The sequence below is a fragment of the Ictidomys tridecemlineatus genome, chromosome 9 (assembly GCF_052094955.1).
Source record: "Ictidomys tridecemlineatus isolate mIctTri1 chromosome 9, mIctTri1.hap1, whole genome shotgun sequence".
NCBI classification, from domain to species: domain Eukaryota; kingdom Metazoa; phylum Chordata; class Mammalia; order Rodentia; family Sciuridae; genus Ictidomys; species Ictidomys tridecemlineatus.
In genome coordinates this window covers 124,282,389-124,308,252 of record NC_135485.1, presented here as the reverse complement: position 1 = coordinate 124,308,252, position 25,864 = coordinate 124,282,389, and the positions used below count along the sequence as shown (strand labels likewise).

The following is a 25,864-nucleotide window of genomic DNA, read 5'->3' as shown; positions in this document are numbered from 1 at the left end:
AGCAGCTCTCCTGTTCTGCAGAAAAAACCACAGTAGATAGTCCATAAACATTCGACAATCACCCAGATTTTTAAGAGCTACATGTTACCAAACTTTCTTATTTAAACCATCATCTATATATACCTTCTCAAGTGCTGAAAAAATTAGAAGAAAAAAGTATTTTTATAAAACTATCAATTATGCATACATTCACCCATTCACCTAACCAACCACATCTCTAATCTATTATACACTATTAGGTTTGAGTGGAGAAAATGCTGAAATATTTTATGTAATTTGTTTGATTTTACTCAAATTAAATGAGAAAACTAGTAAATAATCAACAGTATAATAACTGTTTCTAATGTACCTAACAAACAATTTTATCAAAAATCCTAAGTTTTACTAAAATGGGATCTAAAAACATTTTTGTTGAAATCATTGATAGCTAACCTACCTGGAGACTCTCCTCCCACATCTGAAGCTTGAGCTGAATCTACTGAAGAAACCACACTGACAGCATGGGCAGATACATTTGGAGTAAGTGTGGAAGGTAAGGCTGCTGATTTTTTTGTTGCGATGATGACACTTCTGTAATAAACATATAAAAATACAGATCACTTGAGTTAATTATGTGAATTACAGAATAAAAATCAGAAAACTAGCTTTTTATAATTTAATTTCCTATTTCTATTTTTTTAATACTTTGTTTTAGTTGTAGTTGGACACAATACCTTTATTTGATTTTTATGTGGTGCCAAAGATCAAACCCAGCACCTGCATGTGCTAGGCGAGCAGCTCTACCACTGAGCCACAACCCCAGGTCCCCATTTCTACTTTCTAGTAGTACAATATAGACTATTCTCCCAATATGAACTCTCTTCATTGCTTCTTATTTATCTGTTTTTCATATTTATCTTCATATTTATCTGTTTTCAATATTTTTTTAGAACTCAGACAATATCCTATGGAAATACAAGAATGCACTTTAACAAAGTTACTATACAGGATTTTTTAAATTTAGGATCATCTTTAATTATCTAATACATAAAATATAACCAAAAATATATTTTAAAAAGGAATTTTGACACTTAAGTAGAAAATTAACTTTTTCTTAAACCTGCAAATAAAATCTGAAAACTCAAAATGTTTCTCTAAGAATTTTAAAGCCCTGCTAACTTGAAATCATAAAACGTTAGCAATGTTATAACGAATTCCTAACATGTATATAACTCACGTTTTTAAACCCAAAGACTTGGGGGTTTAATATGTCTTTTGATAATGTTCTATTGAAAAACAGTGCACAAGTAAAAAAAAAAAAAACTAAATGGAAAAAATATCAAATAACCGAAGTTGTTCATCTTGCATAGTATTCAAACACAGATATTTATGATATACCAATTTCAATTAAAGTGTAATACTTTATACGAAAAGAGTAAGTAAAAGACCTTGTTAGACATAACTTAAAAAGCATTTTTAATTGAAGTTAGCTCCATAAACATGCAAAAACCTAGTTAATGAGGTAAAAAGGACAGCTGATATATAATGCACTCCCACAGCAGTGCTTACTTTTAATTACCTGGTGTTAACCATAAGCCTAAAGTCTTCAACATTCAATTTATTTAATCACATCTTTTGTTGACAATACTATAACTGCAAGCTGCAAGTATTCCCTTAATAGCTTTAAAGTACTCAGTTTCTAAACAAAGTTAAGTTCTTGATCCCAATGAATGCATTCAAAAGTAGAAATTATGTAATTTTGGTATTTTAAAAATACATTTTGTTGTTATTTCAAAAAGAGATAACCACAAAGCAAAATAGGTTCCGTTTTACTTCAGTGACTATCATGTGAGGGCAAACAGTGTTGCCAATTAAATCAACTTCTCTTGTGCTAGGCATGGCTTATTCAATGTACTTGGGGGTAGCTGGTGTCACATCATTATAAGGGTGACTGCCAATGTTAACTATACACTAAAAAATAGAAGCAACAGCCACCTGAGCCCCCTATCCAAAATGGTGTGTTTAAATCACAGCAGCTTATATCAGATGAAGATTATTGACTTAAGGGGGAGTAGATATGACCTCGGGGCATGTGTGTATGCACACACGCACGTGCTCCTCTGTATATAAGTGTGATGGTGGTACATTCCCAAAAAAAATGTTTATTCCTTCTCTAGACATAAATTTACAAACCCATTATTTTGGAGAAGCAAAAAAGAAATATGAAGAACTCACTTTCACTTTTCTTCACAAAAGACAGAACAATCACAATCTAATTTACTACTCATACAGCATATAGGTACTGATAGACATAACAGAAAATATTCAGAATACTGAAGTTGCTTTTACTATAATTAAAATTTTGGACATTTACCTCCCCAGCAGCCCAACAATTTCACTCCCAAGAAAACCCAAATCCACAGAAACATACAATCATGTTCAGAAATGCTTTATTCATAATAGAGCATTTATTCAAAAAATATATAGCCCAAATGTTCTTTATGCAGGAAAACAAATTTTTTAAGATGGTGATATACTACTCAAAAATAAAATGATACATACTACTGATAAATATAGCAACATAGAAGAATCAAAAGCATTATGCTGACTGAAGGAAGCCTCATACTAAAGAACACATACTTTATGATTCCCTTTACAAGAAGTTCTAGAACAGACAAAAGTGATCTATAATAGGAAAAAGGTCAAATAATAGTAGCCTCTGGGGACAGGGAAGGGTTATTTGGGAAAGGGGAATTTTTAGGACTGATGATACCATGATGAGTGTTTTGTGTTATACAAGTATATAAATTTGTCTGTGGCTTTCAGGCTGGGGGATGTGGCTCAGTGTTTGCCTGGGGCATGACAGGCTCTGGATTCAAAGGGGAAGCCTTCATCATATGTAAATTTTACCTTAAAAACATATACTGAGAGCTGTTGTGACTCAGTGGTAGAGTGCTGGCCTAGCATGGGCCAGTACCACATAAACATAAATAAATAAGGTTACTGTGTCCAACTACAACTAAAAAATAATTTTTAAAAAAAGTACATTGATCTCTAAATAGATATTTTAACACACTCAGTGTTTAAGAGTAAACCCATGTCTGAAACTCACTTGTAAATGCATCCAAAAAATAAGATTTATGGATGAATATATGGAAAGTTACATGCCAAAGCATATACAGCTAGAGCCGATTATGAAACTGCAATGATGGATCTGTGTGTGGTCACTGTTCAATTCTTTCTACATCTCTGTATATCAGACCATTTTCATACAAAATATTTGAAAACACATAAAAGTTTCCTACAGATGTTTCATAATATGAACAAATTCCTATTTGTCAGAGATGGTTAATTAAACAAACTAAAAGACTTGACAACTTCATTTCTGATCTGTTAGCCTACTTCTATTAATAACACTTCCAGTCATGGAAAATAACTTTTTTTATATATTAGATATTTAATGCAAGTGTACTCGACCACTAAGCTATATCTCCAGTCCCCTCCCACCCACCCCCTTTTTCTTTGGAGAGAGAGAGAGAGAGAGAGAGAGAGAGAGAGAGAGAGAGAGTGTGTGTGTGTGTGTGTGTGTGTGTGTGTGTGTTTTCACTGAGTTGCTGAGGCCTGTTAGAGTCTGTAAACAAGTCTGGATGGCGCCTGGCATTTTGCCAGAGGGAGTGGTTTGTGAGGTGGTGCCAGTGAGCCATTAAGTGTGGAGATTCCTTATTGGTTGACTGCTGTATCTAGTTTATGTTAATTAGATAAGCTGTGTGGAATGTATATGTACCCCTCCTGTCCTACAATAAACGGCTCCCACTCCTGCTGTATCAAGGTACACAAGTTGTTCGTCACACACACCCCACCCCGCCCCTGGTTATTTTGCTGCAGCCGGACTGTGGCAGAGGCCTACCTCAAACTGGCAATCCTCCTACCTGCCTCAGCCTCCAGAATGGCTAGGATTAAAGGTGTGTGCCAATGCAGCTGGACAAAAATACCTATTATTTTATTCAGTTCAGAAAATATTGTCCAATATCTTGTACACATTATTAGGAATAATACATCTGAAGTATGGCATCCTAGATGCATTTGTATTTAAGCCAGCATTACTCAAACATTTGAGCACCAATGCTCTGATGGTTACTAAACATGAGGTATCATTCCACAGCTTCTTCCCATGGTAGGTACCATTCCTTTGCCAAGATGCCTTGCTTTTTTCCTACTTGCCCCAAAATTTCCTTCTCACTTTTCAAAACCTTGCTCTCCCCAGGCCTACCAAGTCATAGTTCATAATTTACTATTCATTATGCTCCAACAAAATCCTATCATGCAATGTAAAGCTGAAATTGATAACAATGATTATAATTTAATTAAGACAAACAATATGCCAGGGATTATAATTCTCAAAATGATACTAAGGCATCTATTACTTTCATTTTTAAAACTTAAAAAGTAAAGCTCAATAAGGTAAAGTAACTTGCCAAAATAAGTTGAACTGTCTACAAATCTACATTTGTCTAAAACCAGAGCCTCCGATTTGAACTATTTCCTCATACCAACCTTTTCAAATGTTTTGCTTTTATTAGTAGATCATAGTTATAAATAATAGTGATTTCTTTATTATGATATTTATATATGTACATAATGTATTCGATTTCATTCCTCTTCCTTTGCCTCCTTCCCTCAAGTCATACTGACTTTTTTAAAAAGTTAACTATTGAGATATAATTTACCTACCATACAATTCACTCAAAGTGTACAATCAGAAAGCTTTTATTATGAGGCTAGGGTTATGGCCCAGTTATAGAGCTCTCACCTAGCACATGTGAGGCACTGAGTTTGATTCTCAACACCACATAAAAATAAATGAATAAAATAAAGGTATTATGTCCATCTACAACTAAAAAGATGTTTTAAATATTTTTAAAAGGTTCTATCATGGTCACAAAATTTTCCAACCATCATAGTAATTATACTAACATTTAACCATAATTCTGTTTAAATGCTTATAATCATCTATAAGCATTGGTAACAAATATCATCAAAATATAACATTATGCATGTAGTACCATTAAATTACCCAAAAAAATCTGTTCAAAATTGGAAAAAATGTATTCTTTACTCTCATTATAATTATTATACAAAAGAGAAATAAAATTAAGAAATTTTTAGATTCACTGATTGATTCAAATCACTTTTAAGGAAGTAACATAATACTGCTTCAGCTTTGGATCACACAAAAATAATCACTTTTAAGGAAGTAACATAATACTGCTTCAACTCTGGACCACAGAAAAATAAAGAAAATTCGAAGTCACAATTATCAAATTTGGGAATATTTTCATAATTATTATAAAATCACCATGCAAAAGACTAAAATCTTCAACTGAAGTTATCTTTAACCCATCATGTTACCTAGAATGTTAAGTGTAAATCTAAAATAGTAGAGCATGTCCTACACTTTAAATAATACAGAAATTTAAGCAAACTGCTACTTTGCATAAATCATGAAAGAATGAAGCAGCTCACATTATCTTTTGATAAAATGCTTTAAAAACACAAAGAAAATGCAATATGCATTACACCAAATCTTGAGAGCCTATCAGTCATTGTGGTAGGGATATTTTCAGTACTATTCTCAAGCTAAAGTTTAAAAGTGGTTTGGTTTGTTTGGGTTGGGTTGGTTGGGTTGGGTTTGGGCTTTGGGCTTTGGGGTTTGGTTTTTGTACTGGGGATGGAGCCCAGGGGCACTCTACTACTGAGTTACATCCTCAGCTGTTTTTATAAATCCTTTTAGTAAAATTTTTGAGACAGGGTTTTGCTAAATTGCCAAGGCTGGCCTGATCTGCAGCTACCCAAGCAGTTGGGATTATGAGCATGCAAAATGGCACCCAGTTAAGTTTGTTGGTTTTGGGGTTTTTGATGCTGGGTGAACCTAGGGCCTCGTTCATGTTAAGTAGACACTCTACCTCTGAGCTATACCCCTAGCCTTCAAATTTCTATCGAAGAGACAAACTGAAGTCCTTTTTTTATGTTTGAGAAACAAATAAGTATCTGAAGTTTTAATAACACCACCAATTTTAACAAAAAGTACTTACAATTTTTTGTCATAAAGACTGTGGAAAACATAACTAGTTAAGGAAACTGGTTTTCCAAACTATTAATTTAAAATTACATAGGGGCTGGGAATGTGGCTCAGGCGGTAGCAGCGCTCGTCTGGCATGCGTGTGCGGCCCTGTGTTCGATCCTCAGCACCACATACCAACAAAGATGTTGAGTCCGCCGAGAACTAAAAAATAGATATTAAAAATTCTCATTCTCTCTCTCTCTCTCTCTCTCTCTCTCTCTCTCTCTCTCTCTCTCTCTCTCTCTCCTCTCTCTCCTCTCTCACTCTTTCTTAAAAAAATAAAAATAAAAAAAATAAAATTACATATAAAAGGATAAAATTTCACTTAAGTGTTTTTCTTCAGTAACTTTAATAAATACTTAATATTCGTGAGCACTGTGCTAAGAACACAAATTATTTCATTTATGTTTATGACAACCTGGAAAGTTAGTGCTATATATTATAATCCCCACTGTACAGATGAAAAGAAGGTATTCCTAAGACACTTCAAACTGCAAGTAAAAATACTGCTGATTTTTTAAACCTGAACCTTTTTTTTTTAAAGTTTCTTTTACCTATTAACAGCAGGCAAGTAGCAACAGTATGTTCTAGATAACTAAGGATCAGAAGTCCCATTTCTGAATTATGTCAGCCTTAAATACCACAAACCTTCACATAAATGCTATTTTATTAAACATGCAAATAGTCCACTAAAGGAGAAAAGAGCATTTTAGTCCAGCACTTTAGTCCCTAAGGACCTAGTTGAAAAGCCAGACCAGCCCTTGAACTTTATCAAGATAAATCCCTGGCATGCACTAATCTCTAGAGAGGATCTTCAAATTAGATAAGAGCAAGAATTTTGGCACGGGAATAACACAAACACCTTTCCTTTCACAAGGGCCCACAACCTGGCAGCCTTTCAGCAAGGTTTCACTCATGAAGCTGTTACTCTAAACTTTCCAGCTATTGCTTGGAAGTTGATAATTCTTAAGATATGAGGAGAGTTGTGATTTCTGACACAGCATTCCTGAGATAAATGCATGATCAGAGGGATGCTTTGAAATTCCCAAAGATATTCCACTGACCAATGGCTGCATGAAAGTGTTTCAAAAGGTGTCTCTTGCTAAGAAAAGTAAGGGATAAAACAGCAGTATGCTCCCCATCAGACAGTATTTTAAATGCATACCAGATATATGTTAAGTTCCATACAGCATCCTGGAAAATGCGGTAACCAAAATACTTTCTCTCGTTTTGTTTTAGTAAAACCCCTTGAAATGTATTCCTAAACATGGTTTCCTAAATGAGTTCAAAATTTCACTTAAAGCATCAGGAAGGCATAGAAATTAATTTCAACACCATTTAAAATAAAAGCAATGATAAATTTGGCATGTCAAATTTTCCATATGTACTTTACGAGGCATATATAAATATATCTTTTTTAAAAAATCATAAGCCCCCAATTTTTGTACACTGATTCTTTCATTTAAAAATATACCTTTGGGGGCTGGGTTGTGGCTCAAAAGTAGAGCGCTCGCCTAGCACATGTGAGGCACTGGGTTCGATCCTCAGCACCACATAAAAATAAACACACAAAATAAAGGTACTGTGTCCAACTACAACTAAAAAATAAATGTTTAAAAAATATATCTTTGGACTGGGGATGTGGCTCAAGCAGTAGTGCGCTCGCCTGGCATGCGTGTGGCCCGGGTTTGATCCTCAGCACTACATACAAACAAAGATGTTGTGTCTGCCGAAAACTAAAAAATAAATAAATAAATATTTAGAAATTATCTCTCTCTCTGTATATATATATATATATATATATATATATTTTTTTTTTTTTTAAATCTTTGTTAACATTTCACTTCAATACACAGTATTTTATCTTTTTCTTTTTAATGGCCACATAGTTCAGATTGAGTATTCCTTATCCAAAATGCTTGGGTTTAAAATTGATTCAAATTTCAGATTTTAGATCTTTGAATATTTATATATATTTAATGAGATAGTGTGAGATAGTACCCAAGTCTAAAAAACCTTCACTTGTGTTTCCTGTGTATCTTATACATAGCCAGACGGCAATGTTTAAAAATATTTTAGTGCACCTATATTGTGATTCTGATCCATCACATGAGGCCAAATGTAGAATCTTCCACTTGTGGTAAATTGGTGCTTAAACAGGTTTGGATTTTAAAGCATTTTGGATTTCCTAATTAGGATGTACAACCTGTATTAATTATTGCATAAAATAACACATGAAACCAATCTTTCATAGGTCAGCAACTAAATTCACTATTACAAGTAATGCTGCATTGAGCACCCCAAGAACATGGTCAGACTGCCTAAGTTCAAGTATTAGTTCTTCCATTAACTATCATAAAAACTGCAAGCTGCTTCCTTAACTTCTTATGTCTCTGTTTCTTCATGTGTACAAAGGGTTAAAAACAGTAATTATATATTTAATGCATTTAGAATAAGATTTCCATAGAGAAAAAGCTCAATAGTATCAGTTTAATTATAAAATTCCTCTTTCAGAAAAATTTTATAGTTGTATATTTCTTCTGAATAAGCTTTCAGAACTTTCATATTTTAATTTTTAATTAACACTGCCTATTTGCCCTCCAATAAATTATAGCAATATGCCCTCTCAAAAACAGAAATAGAGCTGGGGTTGTGGTTCAGTGGTAGAGCACTTGCCTAGCATGCATGAAGCACTGGGTTCAATCCTTAGCACTGCACATAAATAAATGAATAAAATAAAGGTCCATCAACATCTAAAAATATTTTTTAAATGTTTCTTCATACCTTCATTAGTAATAGGTATCATTTTAAAAATCTCTTCTTATCTAAAATATGGAAAATTATTTTGTGGTTATTTTAATATGCATTTCCTTCTATATTAGTAATGTAAATATGTAAAAATGTAAATTCTCTCCAGTGTTGGGAGATTAAATCTAGAGCCTTGCACATACTAGGCAAACCACTGACCTACATCCCCAACTCCAGTATTTCTCCTTATATAAACTGCCTATACCTATCATTTGTCCAGTTTTGTCACATTTCCATTTTATTGATTTGTTAGTATTATATGTATATACAGGGAATGTAACACTTAAGTGTAACATGTATCTCAAATACTTAGTGCCAATCCACGGGCCCCGCCAAGCTGGTTAGTACTGACAGCAAAGGAGTGATGATGGGTAGTCATTTGTAAGTTACAATCCCCTGGCCCCCCCAAAAAAAGTTATTTTACACACAACTAATAATCTTACTGGTATGTAAATAAACAAAAATTTGAAATGCTGTACAAACAAAAATATCCTTAAAATTATTATAAAACAGATCAAAACGTCCCTGCTAATGTTAAAGCTACAAAATTTAGCAAATTTAAATTGAATTCCTGTTTACCTTTTAAAATTTATAAATGTAAGCATATCAAAACAAAAGACTATTTACAGTACCTGTCAAAAGATCTGAACTGCACAGGTTGTTCAACAGACAGATCACCAAGAGCACCAAGGCAGGCTGGTGGCAGAAGGGCAGGATCCACTGTAACTCCATCTGCTGGTATGTTAACCAAGCTTCGAAGAATGTCCTTCACATTGACATTTTTTGAAATAGGAACTGAGGTTGTCACTTTGTTATCCAATTCATTTCCTCCATCATTTTTGGTCTCTTGAGATTTATTGACTTCTAATGAAAGAGTGCATAGCACCTCGCTGATTGCATCTGGGCCTGCACTAACACCCAGAGGTGCTGTTGAAGGAGTTACATACACATTGCTTCCTAAACCAGCAGCTGTTTCCTCCCCAATGCCTGAGTCTCTCCTTCGAGTAGATGATGTGCTTTCCACTGATTCTTCAACCGACAATGGACTTAAAGGACTAAGTGCTGCAGGTGTGTTTTCTACATCTTACCCAGAAAGAGGAGAAAAAGAACAAATTTATAAAATTAGAACTACTATTAAAAAGGCATATTCAGTGCCAATAGCCATCTGTTATTTTAAGTTATAAAGTATGTCACATTCTATAAAGCAAAAACTAATTATAAAATCTATGAAATATTCTCAATGAATGCACTTTTAATCACAACAGATGGGATAACAAAATATATGCCAAACTCCCCCAAAGTGATCATGGCATATCAATGAGAAGCAACACAAAATTGAAAGCCATTGATATTTAAGAAAAAGTCCAAAATCCTTGGGATAAAATAAAAACCTCTAACTCATGGGTGGTTTCCACTGTAGTAAAATATGTATGTACTAAATAAATTGTTATCCCTCCAGTCAGGTTTCCAACCATTCCAACAAAAATGCTTTTATGAAAATCACCAAAGGTTAGATCTTACTAAATCCAGTGGTTGGTTCTCATTTGTCAAAACAAGTGTCTGATTGCTCTAGATAATGCTTTTTACATTTGTCTTCCAGGATGCTATACTCTTTTGGTTTTCCTTCTACGACTCTCTAGTTCGTCCTTCTTAACACTGTTCACTTATTTTTTCTCCCTAACACATATTAGGTTGGAGGAACTTAGGGCTCAGTTCATTGATCCTAAGTTCTTGGTACTCTTCCCTATCTACTTATATTCCCTTAGTGATCTCATCCTCTCTCAAAATCCACTCATACCTCTATATCTTACTACCAACACACACATATTAAAAAAAAAAAAACTCAGAGTATTATATATTAACTGCCTATTCCACGACTTCTATATCAAAAGACATCTCAGCTCAACATGCTGAAAATAGAATTTCTTATCTTTCCCTGAAAATCTGCTTCATCTTTAGTCTACACAACTATACCTAGTAAACATACTTAAATATTTTTTATCTTTCACGTAACACAAATCTAATGGTTTAAAATTCTGTTTCCTCTGTCACCAAAATATATCCACACTCTGATTACTTCTCATCATCTCCACAACTACCATTACAGTTCAGTTCAACCCACCATAATCTCTTGCCTGGATTACCGTACTATCCTCTTCACTGATTCTAGAAGGCAATTACTATAATGATCCTACTACCCCATGCTTTCTGGTATTCCCCATCTTGAGAAATCCTTAAATCTAGGCAGGGCCTTACATACTCTAGCCAACAGAATGTGACAGAAGTAGCACTGGGTCAGTTCTGGGCCAAAGTTTGAAGAAGGTCTGGCAGTGTTAGTAGTCCCGGAATCCCTGTTGATTTATGATTTATCCTATTGGAAAGAACATGTGGAAAGACCAAACAGAAAGGCCTTCCAAACTGATGAATGAAAACAAGGAATTAAGTGAACAGTGTGAGGCCCCAGCTACAGCTGTAGCTTAGTGGCTTCAGTCAGCCAGCTCTAACTATTGGAGTTGTCTGACACTAAATAGATGAATAGAGAAGCCATCTTAGATTTTCCAGTCCCAGCAAACATCATATGGAGCAGGGATGAACCTCCCCACTATGTCCTACCCAAATCTAATGCTCAGGATTATGAAGACAAGACTAAGGTAGTATAAGTTTTAAGCCACTAAGATCCAAGGTAATGTGTTACATAGCAGTAAATAGCCAAAAATACTGATTTTTTTTTCTTGCCCTTTAGTGGTTATCCTCAATGCAGAATCCAAAGCATTACTTTTAAAAGCCTGAACATTTTAACTGCTATACTCAAAATCCTCCAATGATTCCTCCTTCCCCATAGAGAAAAAATCTACACATTATCTTTCTTAGTTACTCCAGATACTTTTATCTTATTCCTTTTTTTTTTATTTTTAGCATTCTTACAATCTTCTAAAATACTATATAATTTATTTAGTACATACATTTATTTTATTTTATCTTCTAAAATACTATATAATTTATTTAGTACATACATTTATTTTATTTTATTTTTAGTTGTAGTTGCACACAATACCTCTATTTTGTTTGTTGTTATGTGGTGCTGAGGATGGAACCCAGGGCTCTGCACATGCAAGGCGAGCACTCTACCGCTGAGCCACAACCCCAGCCCCCATACATATTATTATCTCCTCCCATTAGAAAATAGGACACATGAAGGCAAAGATTTTTTTTCCTATTTTGTTCATTAATATACTCAAGTACACAGGAGGTACAGAATGAGTATATGTTGAATAAATAAAATATTTCCTTTAGGGTGGTATCTTGTTCTATAACTAGTAATGGCTACTTATCTAATTATACTTATTTCACTGACAGCTATTTTCAAAACTCTAATTATTAACATTATTCATTAAATCCATCTTGTTAGTCTTATAAAAGAATTTGAATTAGTCCTTAACAAATTATAATTATTTGTAAAGAATAACATTTAGCCACTTACCTTTTAATTAGATGGCGCATTTAAAAACAAAATATTATCTTCTAATTGCAATTAATTATGATACTTAAAAAATTAAAATATTTACTTATTTATTAATAAAAAATGTAGGCTCTCATTTTATACATAAATGGATTTAAATTCTTAAATCAATATTTTAACTAGGTAAAGTTTCACTTGAACTTTGTTACCAGGGAATAAAATATGGAAACTTACCAGGGAGTGACGAATTCCCATTTTCACTACCAGTTTCCTTAAATGACTGGTTACACCTTTCATTTTGGGGTTCCAAAATGTCTCTATACTTTGAGACCATAAGGACAGAGATAAAATATACAACAGCCAGAGCTAAGAATTGAGCTTGTTTGCTATCCTCCTGGGAAAAAATAAAGGTAGTTTTTCATGGCACTATTATACAATATGTTTTGATTTCATTTCACATCACAATACTTAAATATAAACATGCTCACATACCTTGTAATATCATAGAGAACAATATATTATTATTTATTTGTGTGATAAGTGTATTAATAAACTTACCTGAGAAAGGATTAGGCAGACTTTTGGAACTATGCTTTTAAGTGAGAGCTTTTATACTTTGTAAACAAGGACAAAACCAGTCTGACCTTTAAAACTTAAGTAACTCAATCTGAAGAGATATGTCATAGCATACTTTATGAGATAAATCAAGTAGTAATTATAACTACAAGGATAATTAATATTTTTACTTTTACTCAATATTTAAATATTTAAATATGTAAAACAGCCAAGTATAAGCTACACTAAAAGACTCACTCACAGAGAAAAATTTAAAAATGAGGTTATCAGATACAAAGCAGGATGCCAAACGAATTCTTGAGAGTATTTTGAGTGGTGCAGACATCCACGTGCCCAGCACTGAAAACATAATGTCTGCCACAGAAAAAGGACAAACTAGGGACTAAGGTTGTGGCTCAGCAGTAGAGCTCTCGCCTAGCACGTGCGAGGCACTGGGTTCGATCCTCAGCACCACATAAAAATAAAAACAAATAAAAATAAAGGTATTGTGTCCAACTACAACTAAAAAAAAAAAAAAAAAGTAAAAGAAAAAACTAGACTGACTCTAAAAGAGGCCAGCATTGATTCTAGCTCTATTGATCACCACCCACCTCTGTTTATCAACAACTTCTGTATCTAATCCAATTCTCCATCTTCAAGAGGACCCTATATACACCACTGTTCTAGTAACATTTCAAAATAGGCTTGAACTTAATTATTTTAAACAAAAAATTTCAAATTTGTCTATTAAATTCTGAAAACTAAAGGCACCTCCAGTAGTATGTTTAGAATAGGAAAACAGAGGGCTGGGGATGTGGCTCAATGGCAGAGTGCTTGCCTAGCACATACAATGCTACAAGTTTTGTTTCCTCATAGATAGATACAAATTAATGGCACAAATTTGATTAAAACTTATTAACTGCTGCAAAAACTTTTATACATAATCAATTTCAGGAAAAAAAATTAGATATCAGGTTCTCCCTTAAATGCTTGAAGTAATGTGAGTCACATTTGTAATCTGACAAAATCTATGGTACTTTGTAGGTCCATGTGTAACAACTTCTTAGTCTTGGTCGAAAATAAAACATTTTTCTTTTTTAAATAACATCCCTTTTCTGAAGTTATGCCTATATTTCTCTACCATACAATTCTGCCATAAGTGCTACTAAAATTGCCACTAAAAAATGTGGACACCTAGATTGCTTCCACACTTTAGCTATTGTGAATTGAGCTGCTACAAACACTGATGTGGCTATACAACTGTAGTATGCTGATCTTAAGTCCTTTGGACATAGACTGAGGATGGGATAGCTGGGTCAAATGGTGGTTCCATTCCAAGTTGTCTAAAGAATCTCTATACTGCTTTCCAGACTGGTTGTGCCAATTTTCAGTTCCACCAGCAATTTATGAGTGTGCCTTTTGCCCCACATCCTTGCCACCATTTATGTTGTCAGTATTCTTGATAACTGCCATTCTGACTGGTGTGAGTAGTTTTGATTTGCATTTCTCTAATTACTACAGAGGTTGAACATTTTTAGATGCCATTCAGTAGATTAATGGGTAAAGAAACTCTGGTATATATACATAATGGAATATTACTCAGAATTAAAAGAGAATAACATTATGGCATTTGCAGGTAAATGGATGGAGTTGGAGAATATCACACTAAGCAAAATAAGCCAATTCCAAAAAAACAAAGGCCAAATGTTCTCTCTCATAAGTGGATGCTGATCCAGAGTCATGGGAAAAATGGAGGCGTGTTGGGCAAACAGGAGAGAGGGTAGAAAGGGTGCATTTGGGCAGGAAAAATGGTGGAATGAGATGGACATATTACCCTAGCTAGGTACGTGTATGACTGTACATATGGTACAACACTACATCATGTACAACCATAGAAATGTAAAGTTGTGCTGCAATTTTTTATAATTAATAAAAATGCATTCTGCTGTCATATATACCTAATTAAAATAAATTAATTAATTACAAATATGTGGGCTAGAAAAATGTAAGCAAATTATTTACTGGGTCTTAACTTCTTAATCAGTTATGAATTGTATATACCTGTTTAAATCCTTACTTACCCCATCAAATTCCGTAGGTCCTTAACTCATTTCTACCTCTTACTAATTGAATGATCTTAAGCAAAAATTTAACCTCATGTGGCAATCCTACTCATATGATTATTATGAGAATTACATAATAGGATGATGGACCTGGAATATTCAGTACTATGCAAATTCACAAATATTTAGTAAGTAAGCAGTGATAGCACTTCAAATTCTATAGATGTATAAAAATCTACTCAACAAAACAAGAAAAAAACTAAAATACCAGATGATGAGAAAGGAAAATGAAAAATCGAGGTTATAAAGTTCATAAGAAATATATACTCAGAGCATCCAGTATTAAATATACAGTAAATTAGTTCAACAAAAACTAATGATAAAATTCCTAATGTTAGGGAATGAGATTACAAATGATTTTTATTTACATCCTAATACCTTACATATAACTTTATATTTTCTATGTGAAGCCAGGTGTGGAAGAACACACTTATAATCCCAGCAACTCTGAACACTGAGGCAGGAGAACCCCAAGTTCAAGGCCAGCCTTAACAATTTAGCACAAGACCCTCAGTAACTTAGAGAGACTCCATCTCAAAATGAAACATAAAAAGGTCTGAGGATGTAGCTCAATGGTAGAGCACCCCTGCATTCAATACCTAATACCATGAAAAAATAAATTAATCTACATGAAAATCAGTCATTCTCTATGTCAAAATGAGTTAAACCAAAATTATTTTCATCTTTGAAAAATTAAAAACACATTGAGAGCAACATTTCATCATGTACCTTTTAATCACATTAATATACCTCTGGGGGGAAAATATACACTATTCAGTAAAATAATATAATACTCAGAAACTGAATATTTCATTACACTGAGAGCATGGATTCTTGGATTAAGCCTGCTGGGTTTGAATCCTGACTCTATAATGTACTAACCAATTGACCAAGTTACTCAAGCATTTTGTAACTCAGATTCCTCATCTATAAAATGAGAATTATTAAACGGACAGCTCAAGAAGTTGCTGGGCTTCCTGATAATATGTAAAGCCATGACACTGCTTACAGTGAAATGCTGCATTATTCTTTTTAGCATCATTACTCTGATATGCTAGCTCCATTTATTTAGACAATTCTTTCTTAATAGTCTAAGATTCTAAAATCATTGTTAAGAGATCTGGCTTTACTTTCTCTACTGGACTATTTTATATTACAAAGAGTTTTTACTCTAGCACTTTCAGCTCAGAAGGGAGAAAATATGTATCAGCTAAGAGAGTACTTGAAAGAAATATTTTAACTTACTATGTCTCTGAAAACAACTGCCCTGAGTCGATTAATATCCATGTCTTGCAGGAGCCTGTCAAGATCTCTTACTGGAGATATACCACCAGTCACAATGTCCACTGGACTCTATTTAAGAAATTTTTTAAAAAATACATTATATATATGAATAAACACACACACACACACAATACACAGATTTTTTAAAAAATAAACACAGTATTCTAAGAATGAGAAAACCATGCTAAAACATTCTTTTTTCCATACATTTTTTTTCCTTTTTTTGAGGGGGTGGAGAGCGTATACAGGGGGAAATTATGTGGGAAAATTGACATATTTGAAGGAAAAGCTATCACAGAAACAAGAAAAGTAAACATTTGGAAAAGCAGACAAGATTAAGTATAAGCAAATCTGTACTGTATATTTAAACACAAACATTTGAATGTTATGTTCACAGAGTAACATAACTATTTTAGAATCTCTGTCACATTTATTTAACTTCAGGTTGAAATGAACAAATTAATTTAAGATCTTAACTATGAAATATGAGTATGCTTTTTTGAAAATGACAATTCTGTATACTCACCTTTGCTGCAGATTTCCCCAAGAGAACAATGCTTGAGGTTGTTTTCAGGCCTTTCCCTGTATCTCCCCTGACTTTCAGCTGTGAATGTTGTTGACATTCTAAGCAATTCCTTACTGCCACTGCACACACTGTCATTTGTTTTAATAAAAAGATTTAGAAAAAAAAAGAAAATCATATTTAAGATTATGGAACTAATACAAATCATCTTCTACATAACATGATTTACATAAGACTTTACTTGAAATGGATTGCCTTCAGCAAATTCCTAAAACATCCCTGCATGTTCAGTGTTTAGTATCTTGATTTTGTTTTCTGTCATAAGGCCCAGTTAAGATCTAGGAAGGAAATGTACCATAGTAATTTGTACTTTTGAGTCTGTTGAAAGGAAATCAGTAAATCGTGTTTGTTTGTTTGCTTGCTTGTTTTTTTAACTGTGGTATGGGAATAACACAAGGGCTTCCCACATACTAGGCAAACATTACCACAGAGAAACACTCCCCAGTCAAGTTCAGGAAACTTAATAATAGGTTACTCTTTCATAGATCTCACCTAAGCTAGCTGGGTCAACCTTTCATTAAGAAATGGGAAAGTAAGTATTTGAAATAATAGTGGAAGAAAACAGAGCAAGCCACATTGCTATTGACTAGTTGTAAGATAATAATCTTCAATTACCTTAATTGAAATAAAATGATTAAATTGGAAATTTTTATGTTTTTCCTATATTGTATCATTGGAATATGATATTAACAGAGACTGATAGTGTAATATTTAGGCTTTATAGGATCTAGTATTTACTGGCTTTCATTAATAGTGCTTAGAAGGTAGAGAAACAGAAAAGCAAATTTGATTTAATACAGAGCCTAAAATTTAGAGCTCCTTTTTAGAGCTACCACCAATCAGTTACTCAGATTATCTGGGGGTTGGCTTGTGTTTTGGGGGGAGTTTGTTTTGTTTTGTGGCTTTTTTGGTACTAATGATTGAACCCGAGGATGCTTTCCCACTGTGCCATATCCCCAGCCCTTTTTATTCTTTGTTTTTTTTTTTTTTTTTTTTGTTTTTGTTTTAAATTTTGACAGCATCTTGTTAAGTTGTGTAGGACCTTTATTAAATTGCTACGGCTGGCCTCAAACTTGTCATCATCCTGCCTCAGCCTCCCAAGTCGCTGGGATTACAGGCATGCACCGCTATAACAGATCAGTTACACAGAGTACTCAGAAATTAATTTTGAATTTTCAGTGATGAATTAGGTCATGTACACTTGACTATGATTTACTTGATATCATATAATCATCTCAATTCTCAAACAAATCTGTAATACTCAAGGTATTTGAAATTAAGATGGGGAAGGGAAACAAATTAGAGACAAAATAGCAAACTTAAGTGGGGAAGGTTAAATATCACTATCACAATGACTAGAAGACAAAAATTTAAAAAGAAAAGTATTTGGAAAAAGAGCAACAAAACTTGGAGGAAAGGAAGAAAGGAAGAGAGGGAAGAAAGGGAAGAAAGGGAAAAGATATGAATATAATTTTGGTCAAATTTGCTTATCAGGCCCAGTTTTAAAAAAATTGTACTTTAGGCACAGACTACATAAAATCAAACTTGGGTCTATATTATTATAAAGTTAAAAACCACACTAGATCTCTTCATTTCAACCAATCTCAGGAGCACAGGTTATTCTTGTTATTGCCATCCCACCTTCTAACCACAAAGCTCAGGAAATACCATGAATGAGAAGACCAGGGATCAAAACATCGGAATTGTTTCCCTAGTTTACCACACTCTACTAAGTGACCCTGGACAAGTCCCTTTCCATGTCAAACCACGTGCAAGAAGACATGGTGCTGGAGTCCAGTAAATCATCTCTTGATTCTTTTCTAAAGCTATGAAAATGAGAAAAAGTATTTCCCTAGTTTCTGAATTTAAATGACTACTGAGTAGAATGAAGCTTTGCCAGTGTAGCCTTGTATTTTTAACTGTGGAAATGTAGGGAAAAGCCTCACACAGTGACACATGCTTGTAATCCCATTGGCTCAGGAGGCTGTGGCAGAAGGATCATATGTTCAAAGTCAGCCTCAGCAACAGTAGGTACTAAGCAACTCAGTGAAACCCTTTTCTCTAAATAAAATACAAAATAGGGCTGGGTGATGGAGTGTCCCGGAGTTCAATTCCCCAGTACACACACACAAAAAAAGAAGAAAACAAAGAAAGAAATGTAGGAAGTGGAAACATTTTTAAAATGGCATATGCAAAAGTAAAAAAAAAAAAAGCCTAAATATTTTAATTATATTGATAATAGAATGGTTTTTTTTGATAATAGAATGTTTTAAAAAGAAGCATACTACAACAGAAAGAATAGCCACACTAGTTCAGCAAAAATATATTCAAATTCCAATCTGACCAATTGTAGGTTTCAAATTTAAGTTTTCTAAATTCTCTGGTCTACAATTTTCTCAATAAAAACAACAAAATGACAGCTCAATTTGAAAATCAGAACTAATCACAAGCCAATAAATGACAGCTTTCATTTTATGCTCACAAATTTGAATTTCTTAATTAAAAAGTTAAAACTATTTTTTATAAATTGTTATACCTTAACAAATTATTATTTCCTTAGAGAATCCTAATTTTAAAAGTACTTTCAATGGCATTTTGAATAAAAATAGTAATTGTGCAAAAAACTCTAACTGTATTTATTATTCCATGCTAAACATGGAAAAATATTTCATTAACTAATTGGGTTTTCTGCTGCTTCATAGGTGCCTTATTTCTGATCTGTTTACACATGATCATGCTTCCTAAGATTCTGCTTCCATTTCTTGGACTACCTCACTATATCATCTTCTCTTCATTTAATAAACAAGTAATTCAACAAAGTCTAAGTATTTACAATTTAGTTTATTATTTATACTTAGATACAAGGAATCTTGTACAAAGAAAAATATTTTTTGCTTTACCTAAAGAAGCCTAGTTAAGACTAAACGTCATTTTGTATATTTTTACTGTCACCTAAAGAAGAATTGCTTCCAGATAAATAGGGATTTTGTGCTTCTATTAACTGCTTTAACAAATTACCAGAGTTTATTTGAAGAAAGGCTGTACTTGAATGATTCCAGTTTAGAAACCTACTTGTTACTGAAGTGTGTTTTCAAGAAAGGAGAAACCAGCATCACATGGGAATTGGGAGACAAGTTGAGGCTGTACCTCAGTCTATATGATCTAATCTAAATCTCTACCAAGATGCTTGCTGGAGTCTTAAAACTTGAGAAGCACTACTCTTGAAGCAAAAAGGGGTTGCAGGAGAAGAAGGAATGCTCAGAATCACCTTAGCAAATTGTTCAAATTATGCCCCTCTCCTTAATACCTAACCTGCTAACTACCACTATGCACCACACACTAAAAAGTCAACATATACAACTTGGCTGGCACATATCTTCCCCCAACAAAAGAAAGATGATTTTCAAAGTAATATCTGGATTACCGAAAACTATAAATTCCTAATGATTTGAAATAGCTCACCTAGTCGGAGACACTGCCGCAAAATACCTCCAGATGACATATTTTTTTCAGCTTCAATTTCAGTGAAGCCAAGAGAACTTGCAAATATAAGTACATCCACAAGGCTAATTAGCCTCTGCAAAAATGTCACAGAGGCTTCTATGGAAAGGCCTTGAGTAGGTTCAATATTCTCCAGTTCATGCTGTAAGGAATAAAGTTTGACATTTACATCAAAATTCTGATAAAAATCTAATTTTACCAGCTATATTCCCCAAATTTCTAAATTTGATTTTTTAAAAAGTCAGTCAGGCTTTCAGAAATACAGTACAATAGAGGGCAATGGGAACATTGGGAGAAACACTGTCAATCATTTTCTTCACTAGCTGACTCATCCCTAAAATCAACACTCATTTTAATCTTTTCACGCCTGGAACAAATTCTAAAAATCCTTCCAGGTAACTGCAAAAGATTTTGTTGCTTTTGATGTATAGAAGCTATTATGCATAGTAACCCACCACATTCAAGTTTTAATCAATAAGGCTGTATAACACTCATATTTTCACACCAATTGTATGTAGTAGTTAGGTCCTTACTGTAGCCGATGTAGCAGCTGAAAGCAATGGCAGTATACCCCCACAAGCCATAACCATATTGTCCATCACTTGAGAGACGAGATGAATTGTGTTGTGTACAAAGATGACATTATCACTGCTATTCACGAAGTCCATAACTGTCTTTGTTGAATGGCTGTCCAAAGATAAATGATGTTTACTGATAAAGCTAAACAAAGGAAATCACAGTTTGCCTACTTGAGGTGAGGAAGGATAAGAAGGTGCTTTGATTCATCTTCAAAACTGAGGAAAGGCAATGATGTAGCGAGTATTTGGGGGTATAACCTTCCTCAGAAGAAGTAAACCATTCTATGGCAGCAGGTACCATACATGTCCTCCTTTGGTTCTGAAACAAACACTATTCATTTTATGTTTGACTTAAAAAATTGGATGAAATTATCCTTACTGATGTGGCAAAAATAAGGAGGTAAATGGTGCTAAATGTGTTCTAAAAATTAGTTTCAACAAACATTTTCTTAGGTAAATCCACAAAATGCTTTTAAAAGAATAAGACTCATATACAATAAAAATAATCACATCAGGCTCTGTTAAAATTATAAACATGTGGGGCATGGTAGCACATGCCTGTAATCCAAGTGGTTCAGGAAGCTGAGGAAGGAGGATTCAAGTTGGAGGTCAGCCTCAGCAACTCAGTGAGACCCTATCTCAAAAATAAAAAGGGCTGTGGTAAAATAAAAAGCTCAGTGGTAAAGCACAACTGAATTCAATCCCCAGTACCATTAAAAAAACATTAAAAAAATAAATAAAATTATAAATCATACAGTGGAAGATAATATGAAATATACAGATTTCTTCTACTAGAGAGAGACATGGAAAATATTATACTTAAATCTTAATTATTTTGTAGTACATATAGTAATAACCCCACTTGGCAGGCCTACCTTCTAGTAAATTGCATGCTATAAAATATTCTACAAGAAATTTTCAGCAATTTTTTTTAAAGAAAATTCTCTGCCATATCTTTGTAATCCTCTCAGAGAGGGATTTCATTCTTATAATGGAAAATAAGAGTTTACTCAATAAAACCTTACCATAAAATATTTTATATTCTACTTTTTCAACTGAAAGTCTAAAATTAATTGCAAATATTTATATAAATTTTTTTGAAAAACAAAGATTTATACATAGCTTCGACAGTAAACATATGGACAAACCTTCTCCACATCTGTATATCTGTTTCTATGGAAAATAAGAGATCAGTGAGCAAACGCTGATGCATTTGAGACCACTTGAACTCAGGAATACGAAATAGAGCAGATCTGGAATCTCTCCTTTGTCCATCAACCACATCTGGGGCTGTTCCTTGTCCTAGCTGTTCCTGTTGCCTTGACATCTAATACAGAAAATTTTTAAAGTAATATAATGAGTACAACTTCAAAGAAAAACATTAGTAAAAATCATGCAATTCATCTACCAAGTATTCAAATGTTAAAACACCAAAGAACCAAATTAGAGAGAAAAAATTATCATTAGAAAAATGAATAACATTAGTATTTTAGTACATTCTAAAGCAAAGTTATCAAAACTTCTAAACTACTACAATTCAACAGTAATTAACTTAGAACCATGTTAAGAATTTCTACTATGTGATGTTTCATAAAGGAATCAATCAGTTCTTAGTTTTGAATCTTAGAATCTTTAATCTAGGCAGTTGCTGGATAACAAATTAGCTAAAATAAAAAATACACTAAAAAAACATAATGAACAACAAACCAAAAAAAAAAAAAGAGGAAGACAAGATAAGAATGTAAAGAGGCAAATGATAACATGCAACCAGTATCTCACTTTGTCACTTAGAAATACTGACAAAAGAGAAAACTACATCTCTAGATAGCACACAAGCTCCTTTCTCTCTCTCACAGACTTCATGGTTCAATTTAAACCATGAATTTTACAACTAAAATCTACACTAGTATTTCTGTAGACCTAGACTTCATTGGAAAATTAATGAGCTAAAATGGGGTCAGTCAAATGAAGGGTGAAATATAAGTACTTCCAATATTTATTTTATAAACTAAAATTATGTCAATCCTGAATTTTGAAAATAGTAACTTTTGATAATTCTGTGGTAAAATATTAATAAAAGCTGCAATTTACAAAACTGGGGCTAAGGATGTCATTCATTGGTAGGACACTTGACTGACATGTGTGAGGCCCTAGGTTTGACCCCCAGTGTCATAAAAAGAAAAATTAATAAATACACACTAACTGTCAAATACTGTCTAACAATTTGAAACAATCTTTACATTCACTGCATTTATGTAACAGCAAACAGGAATATGAACCAAATTAAAAGAAAAATAAAATATAAGCATATAAACTGGCTCTATTTTAACTCAGTGCAAATATGACTTGAGAAGAAAATCAAATCACCTCAAGCACATGGCGCTGAGGTTGAGGTGGTTCTGTGTTCGCACTGGCTTTTAATTCCAGTCTCTCGGTATCTGTAGCAACAGTAGAAACATCCAACTTGGCAATCTTTTGCTCAGAAGTAGCAGGAGCCTCAAAGATAGTACCATGACAATCACTAGTTGATATAGTTTCTCCAGCAAGGTCAGCTGTTTTCTGCCCTTTCTCCAGCATCTGTTCAACGTCTGATTGTACAGTTGTTTGGGAAACAGTGATCTCTGGTGAGGTAGCAGAAGACCCTGATGCTGGCATAGCCAAGAACTCAGAATCTTTAGAATCTTGAGCTTCACTATCACTTTGCTTTTTAGTAACAGGTTCTTCCTCTTTAAATACTGATTTGCAGTCATTACTAAGCGTGTCCAGTCTTTCACTGGCCTCAGAAGCAACTGGAGACAAACTATTATCTGGAAGATCTGTGTGCAGACTGGCTTCCTCAGTGGGACTACCTTCTACCTTCAGTTCCACATAATCATCATCTTCCTCTTCCTCTGCTATAGATTTTTCCAGTAACTCTGGCATCTCTGAAGCATCCTCTTCTGAGGGGGAACTTAGAGAAGCAGTTATTTCACTGATGATGGTTGTGTCTTTGTCAACTGTTTTAAAAGAATTAGAGAAAATAGTCACAGATTCTGCTATGTCAGAAGATGCTTCTAAATCACCTGCATTCTTTGTCTCATTTGTTGCTATTTCTTCCAAAGTGACTTCAGCCAGTAACTCCTGATTTTCTTGCTCAGTTTTCCTGTCTTCATTAGATATATTTTGCATTTGCAGTTCAATGTTGGATGCAGAGTCTACTGAACTTATTTTCTCAATACTTGAGTTTTCAGCACTATTTGTGGTGAAATGAGGAGAGAGAGGAGAATCCTTCATGTCTGACTGCTGAGATCCCAATGAAATATCCACATCTCTGCTAATGCCAGTGATGGCTTGGACTGAACTTGAGGAACATGGCTCTATTTCTTCATCAACTTTTCCTTGCTGTTCCCTAAATATACTGGCAAGGTTTTCTTTGTGTATTTCAAAAGTGACCTATATTTTAAAAGTACAATCAGTTAAATATACATTAATAATGAGTATATCATACAGAACATAACATTAAAATACTTTTAATAACTTTTCAAGTACACAGTTTACACAACACTGTAAAATTTAAATTCTCCTATAATATCCTTAATTCGGTAAAAATATTTTATTTTTTAAAAGAGAGAGAGAGAATGTTTTAATATTTATTTTTTAGTTTTCGGCCGACACAACATCTTTATTTGTATGTGGTGCTGAGGATGGAACCCAGGCCACACACATGCCAGGTGAGCACGTTACTACTTGAGCTACATCCCCAGTCCCAGTAAAATGATTTTAATGACAATAGATAATGTGGCATAATGCCACAATAAGAACATAATTAGCCCATTCTTTAAAATGTATATAGAAAAAGAATTCACCCTCTACTGGTCACTATAACTTGTACCAAAAACTGAGTCTACACCCTTGGGAAGAGTGTTATACACCGAAGAATACACTGCTTCAAGTGCAGTGAAAACTCATTTCCCCAAGATTTGTCTTCAGGAGAGATTTTAAAAAATAATAATAATAATTAATTGTGCTCATTATTACAGCAGCTCTCCATATACCTACTGTTATGATTTGGATACAAGGCATCCCCTAAAAGCTTCTGTGTTAATGCAGTAATGTTCAATGGTGAGATGATTAAATTATGAGAGCTGTAAATTAGTCAGTGGATTAATCCATTCGATGAATTACTAATTTGAATGGACTATCTGGGTGGTCACTATAGGTAAGTGGGACATGGCTGGAAGAGGTAGCTAATGGGGGAATGCCCTAGAACAGTTAATCTTCCCTGTAGCCTTCCTCCTGCTCTTTCTCTGTTTCCCAGCTACCATAAAATGACCAGCTTTCCTCCTTCACATCCTCTGCTATTTTATTTTGTCTCGCCTTGAGCTCAGAGGAAGAGTCATCATCCTTGTACTAAATCTCTAAACCTTGAGCCAGAATAAACTTTTCCTATAATATCCTTATTTTGGTAAAATGATTTTAATGATAATAGATAGTGTGGCATAAAATTTGTTCTTGCTAGGTATTTTGATCACAGCAATGAGAAACTAACGCACCTATGAATTACAGACCATTTTCTTACTAAGCTAAAGAATACAAATTCTTTTAAAACAGAAAAAAATAAAATCCAAACCTTCCCCAAAGGTAAACCAATTGGTTGCAAATGGTCTGAAATTTCCAGTTAGTCCATCCATACATACACTCATTCTACTTGCATGTGAGTGATAACTATGTATTCAGCACTGCGAATATTTCCATATTATGCTTTGCCTTTTACCCAAGTAACTAGAAACAACTGAATAGGAAAAAAGTAAAAACTAGAGTAGTGTGAGTATAATGTCATAAGATTTATAACCTCTTCAAGAGGTTATAGCCACCATTATGTGATTTCTACTT

General features: G+C 33.8%; 1 protein-coding gene across 5 annotated transcripts in view; it reads right to left on the bottom strand.

The window, feature by feature from the left end:
• Lrba (LPS responsive beige-like anchor protein) overlaps positions 1-25,864 on the bottom strand; it is a 648,575-nt gene that overhangs the window by 465,085 nt on the left and 157,626 nt on the right. For all 5 annotated transcript variants that reach the window (XM_040293201.2, XM_040293202.2, XM_040293204.2 and 2 more), the window contains exons 23-31: positions 23,360-24,424; positions 22,141-22,319; positions 20,948-21,101; positions 20,376-20,556; positions 16,857-16,984; positions 16,292-16,399; positions 12,603-12,762; positions 9,541-9,991; positions 437-570 (exon numbers count right to left, since the gene is read on the bottom strand). In XM_040293201.2, coding sequence (XP_040149135.2) covers positions 437-570; positions 9,541-9,991; positions 12,603-12,762; positions 16,292-16,399; positions 16,857-16,984; positions 20,376-20,556; positions 20,948-21,101; positions 22,141-22,319; positions 23,360-24,424 — 2,560 coding nt within the window. The remainder of the gene's footprint in view (positions 1-436; positions 571-9,540; positions 9,992-12,602; positions 12,763-16,291; positions 16,400-16,856; positions 16,985-20,375; positions 20,557-20,947; positions 21,102-22,140; positions 22,320-23,359; positions 24,425-25,864) is intronic.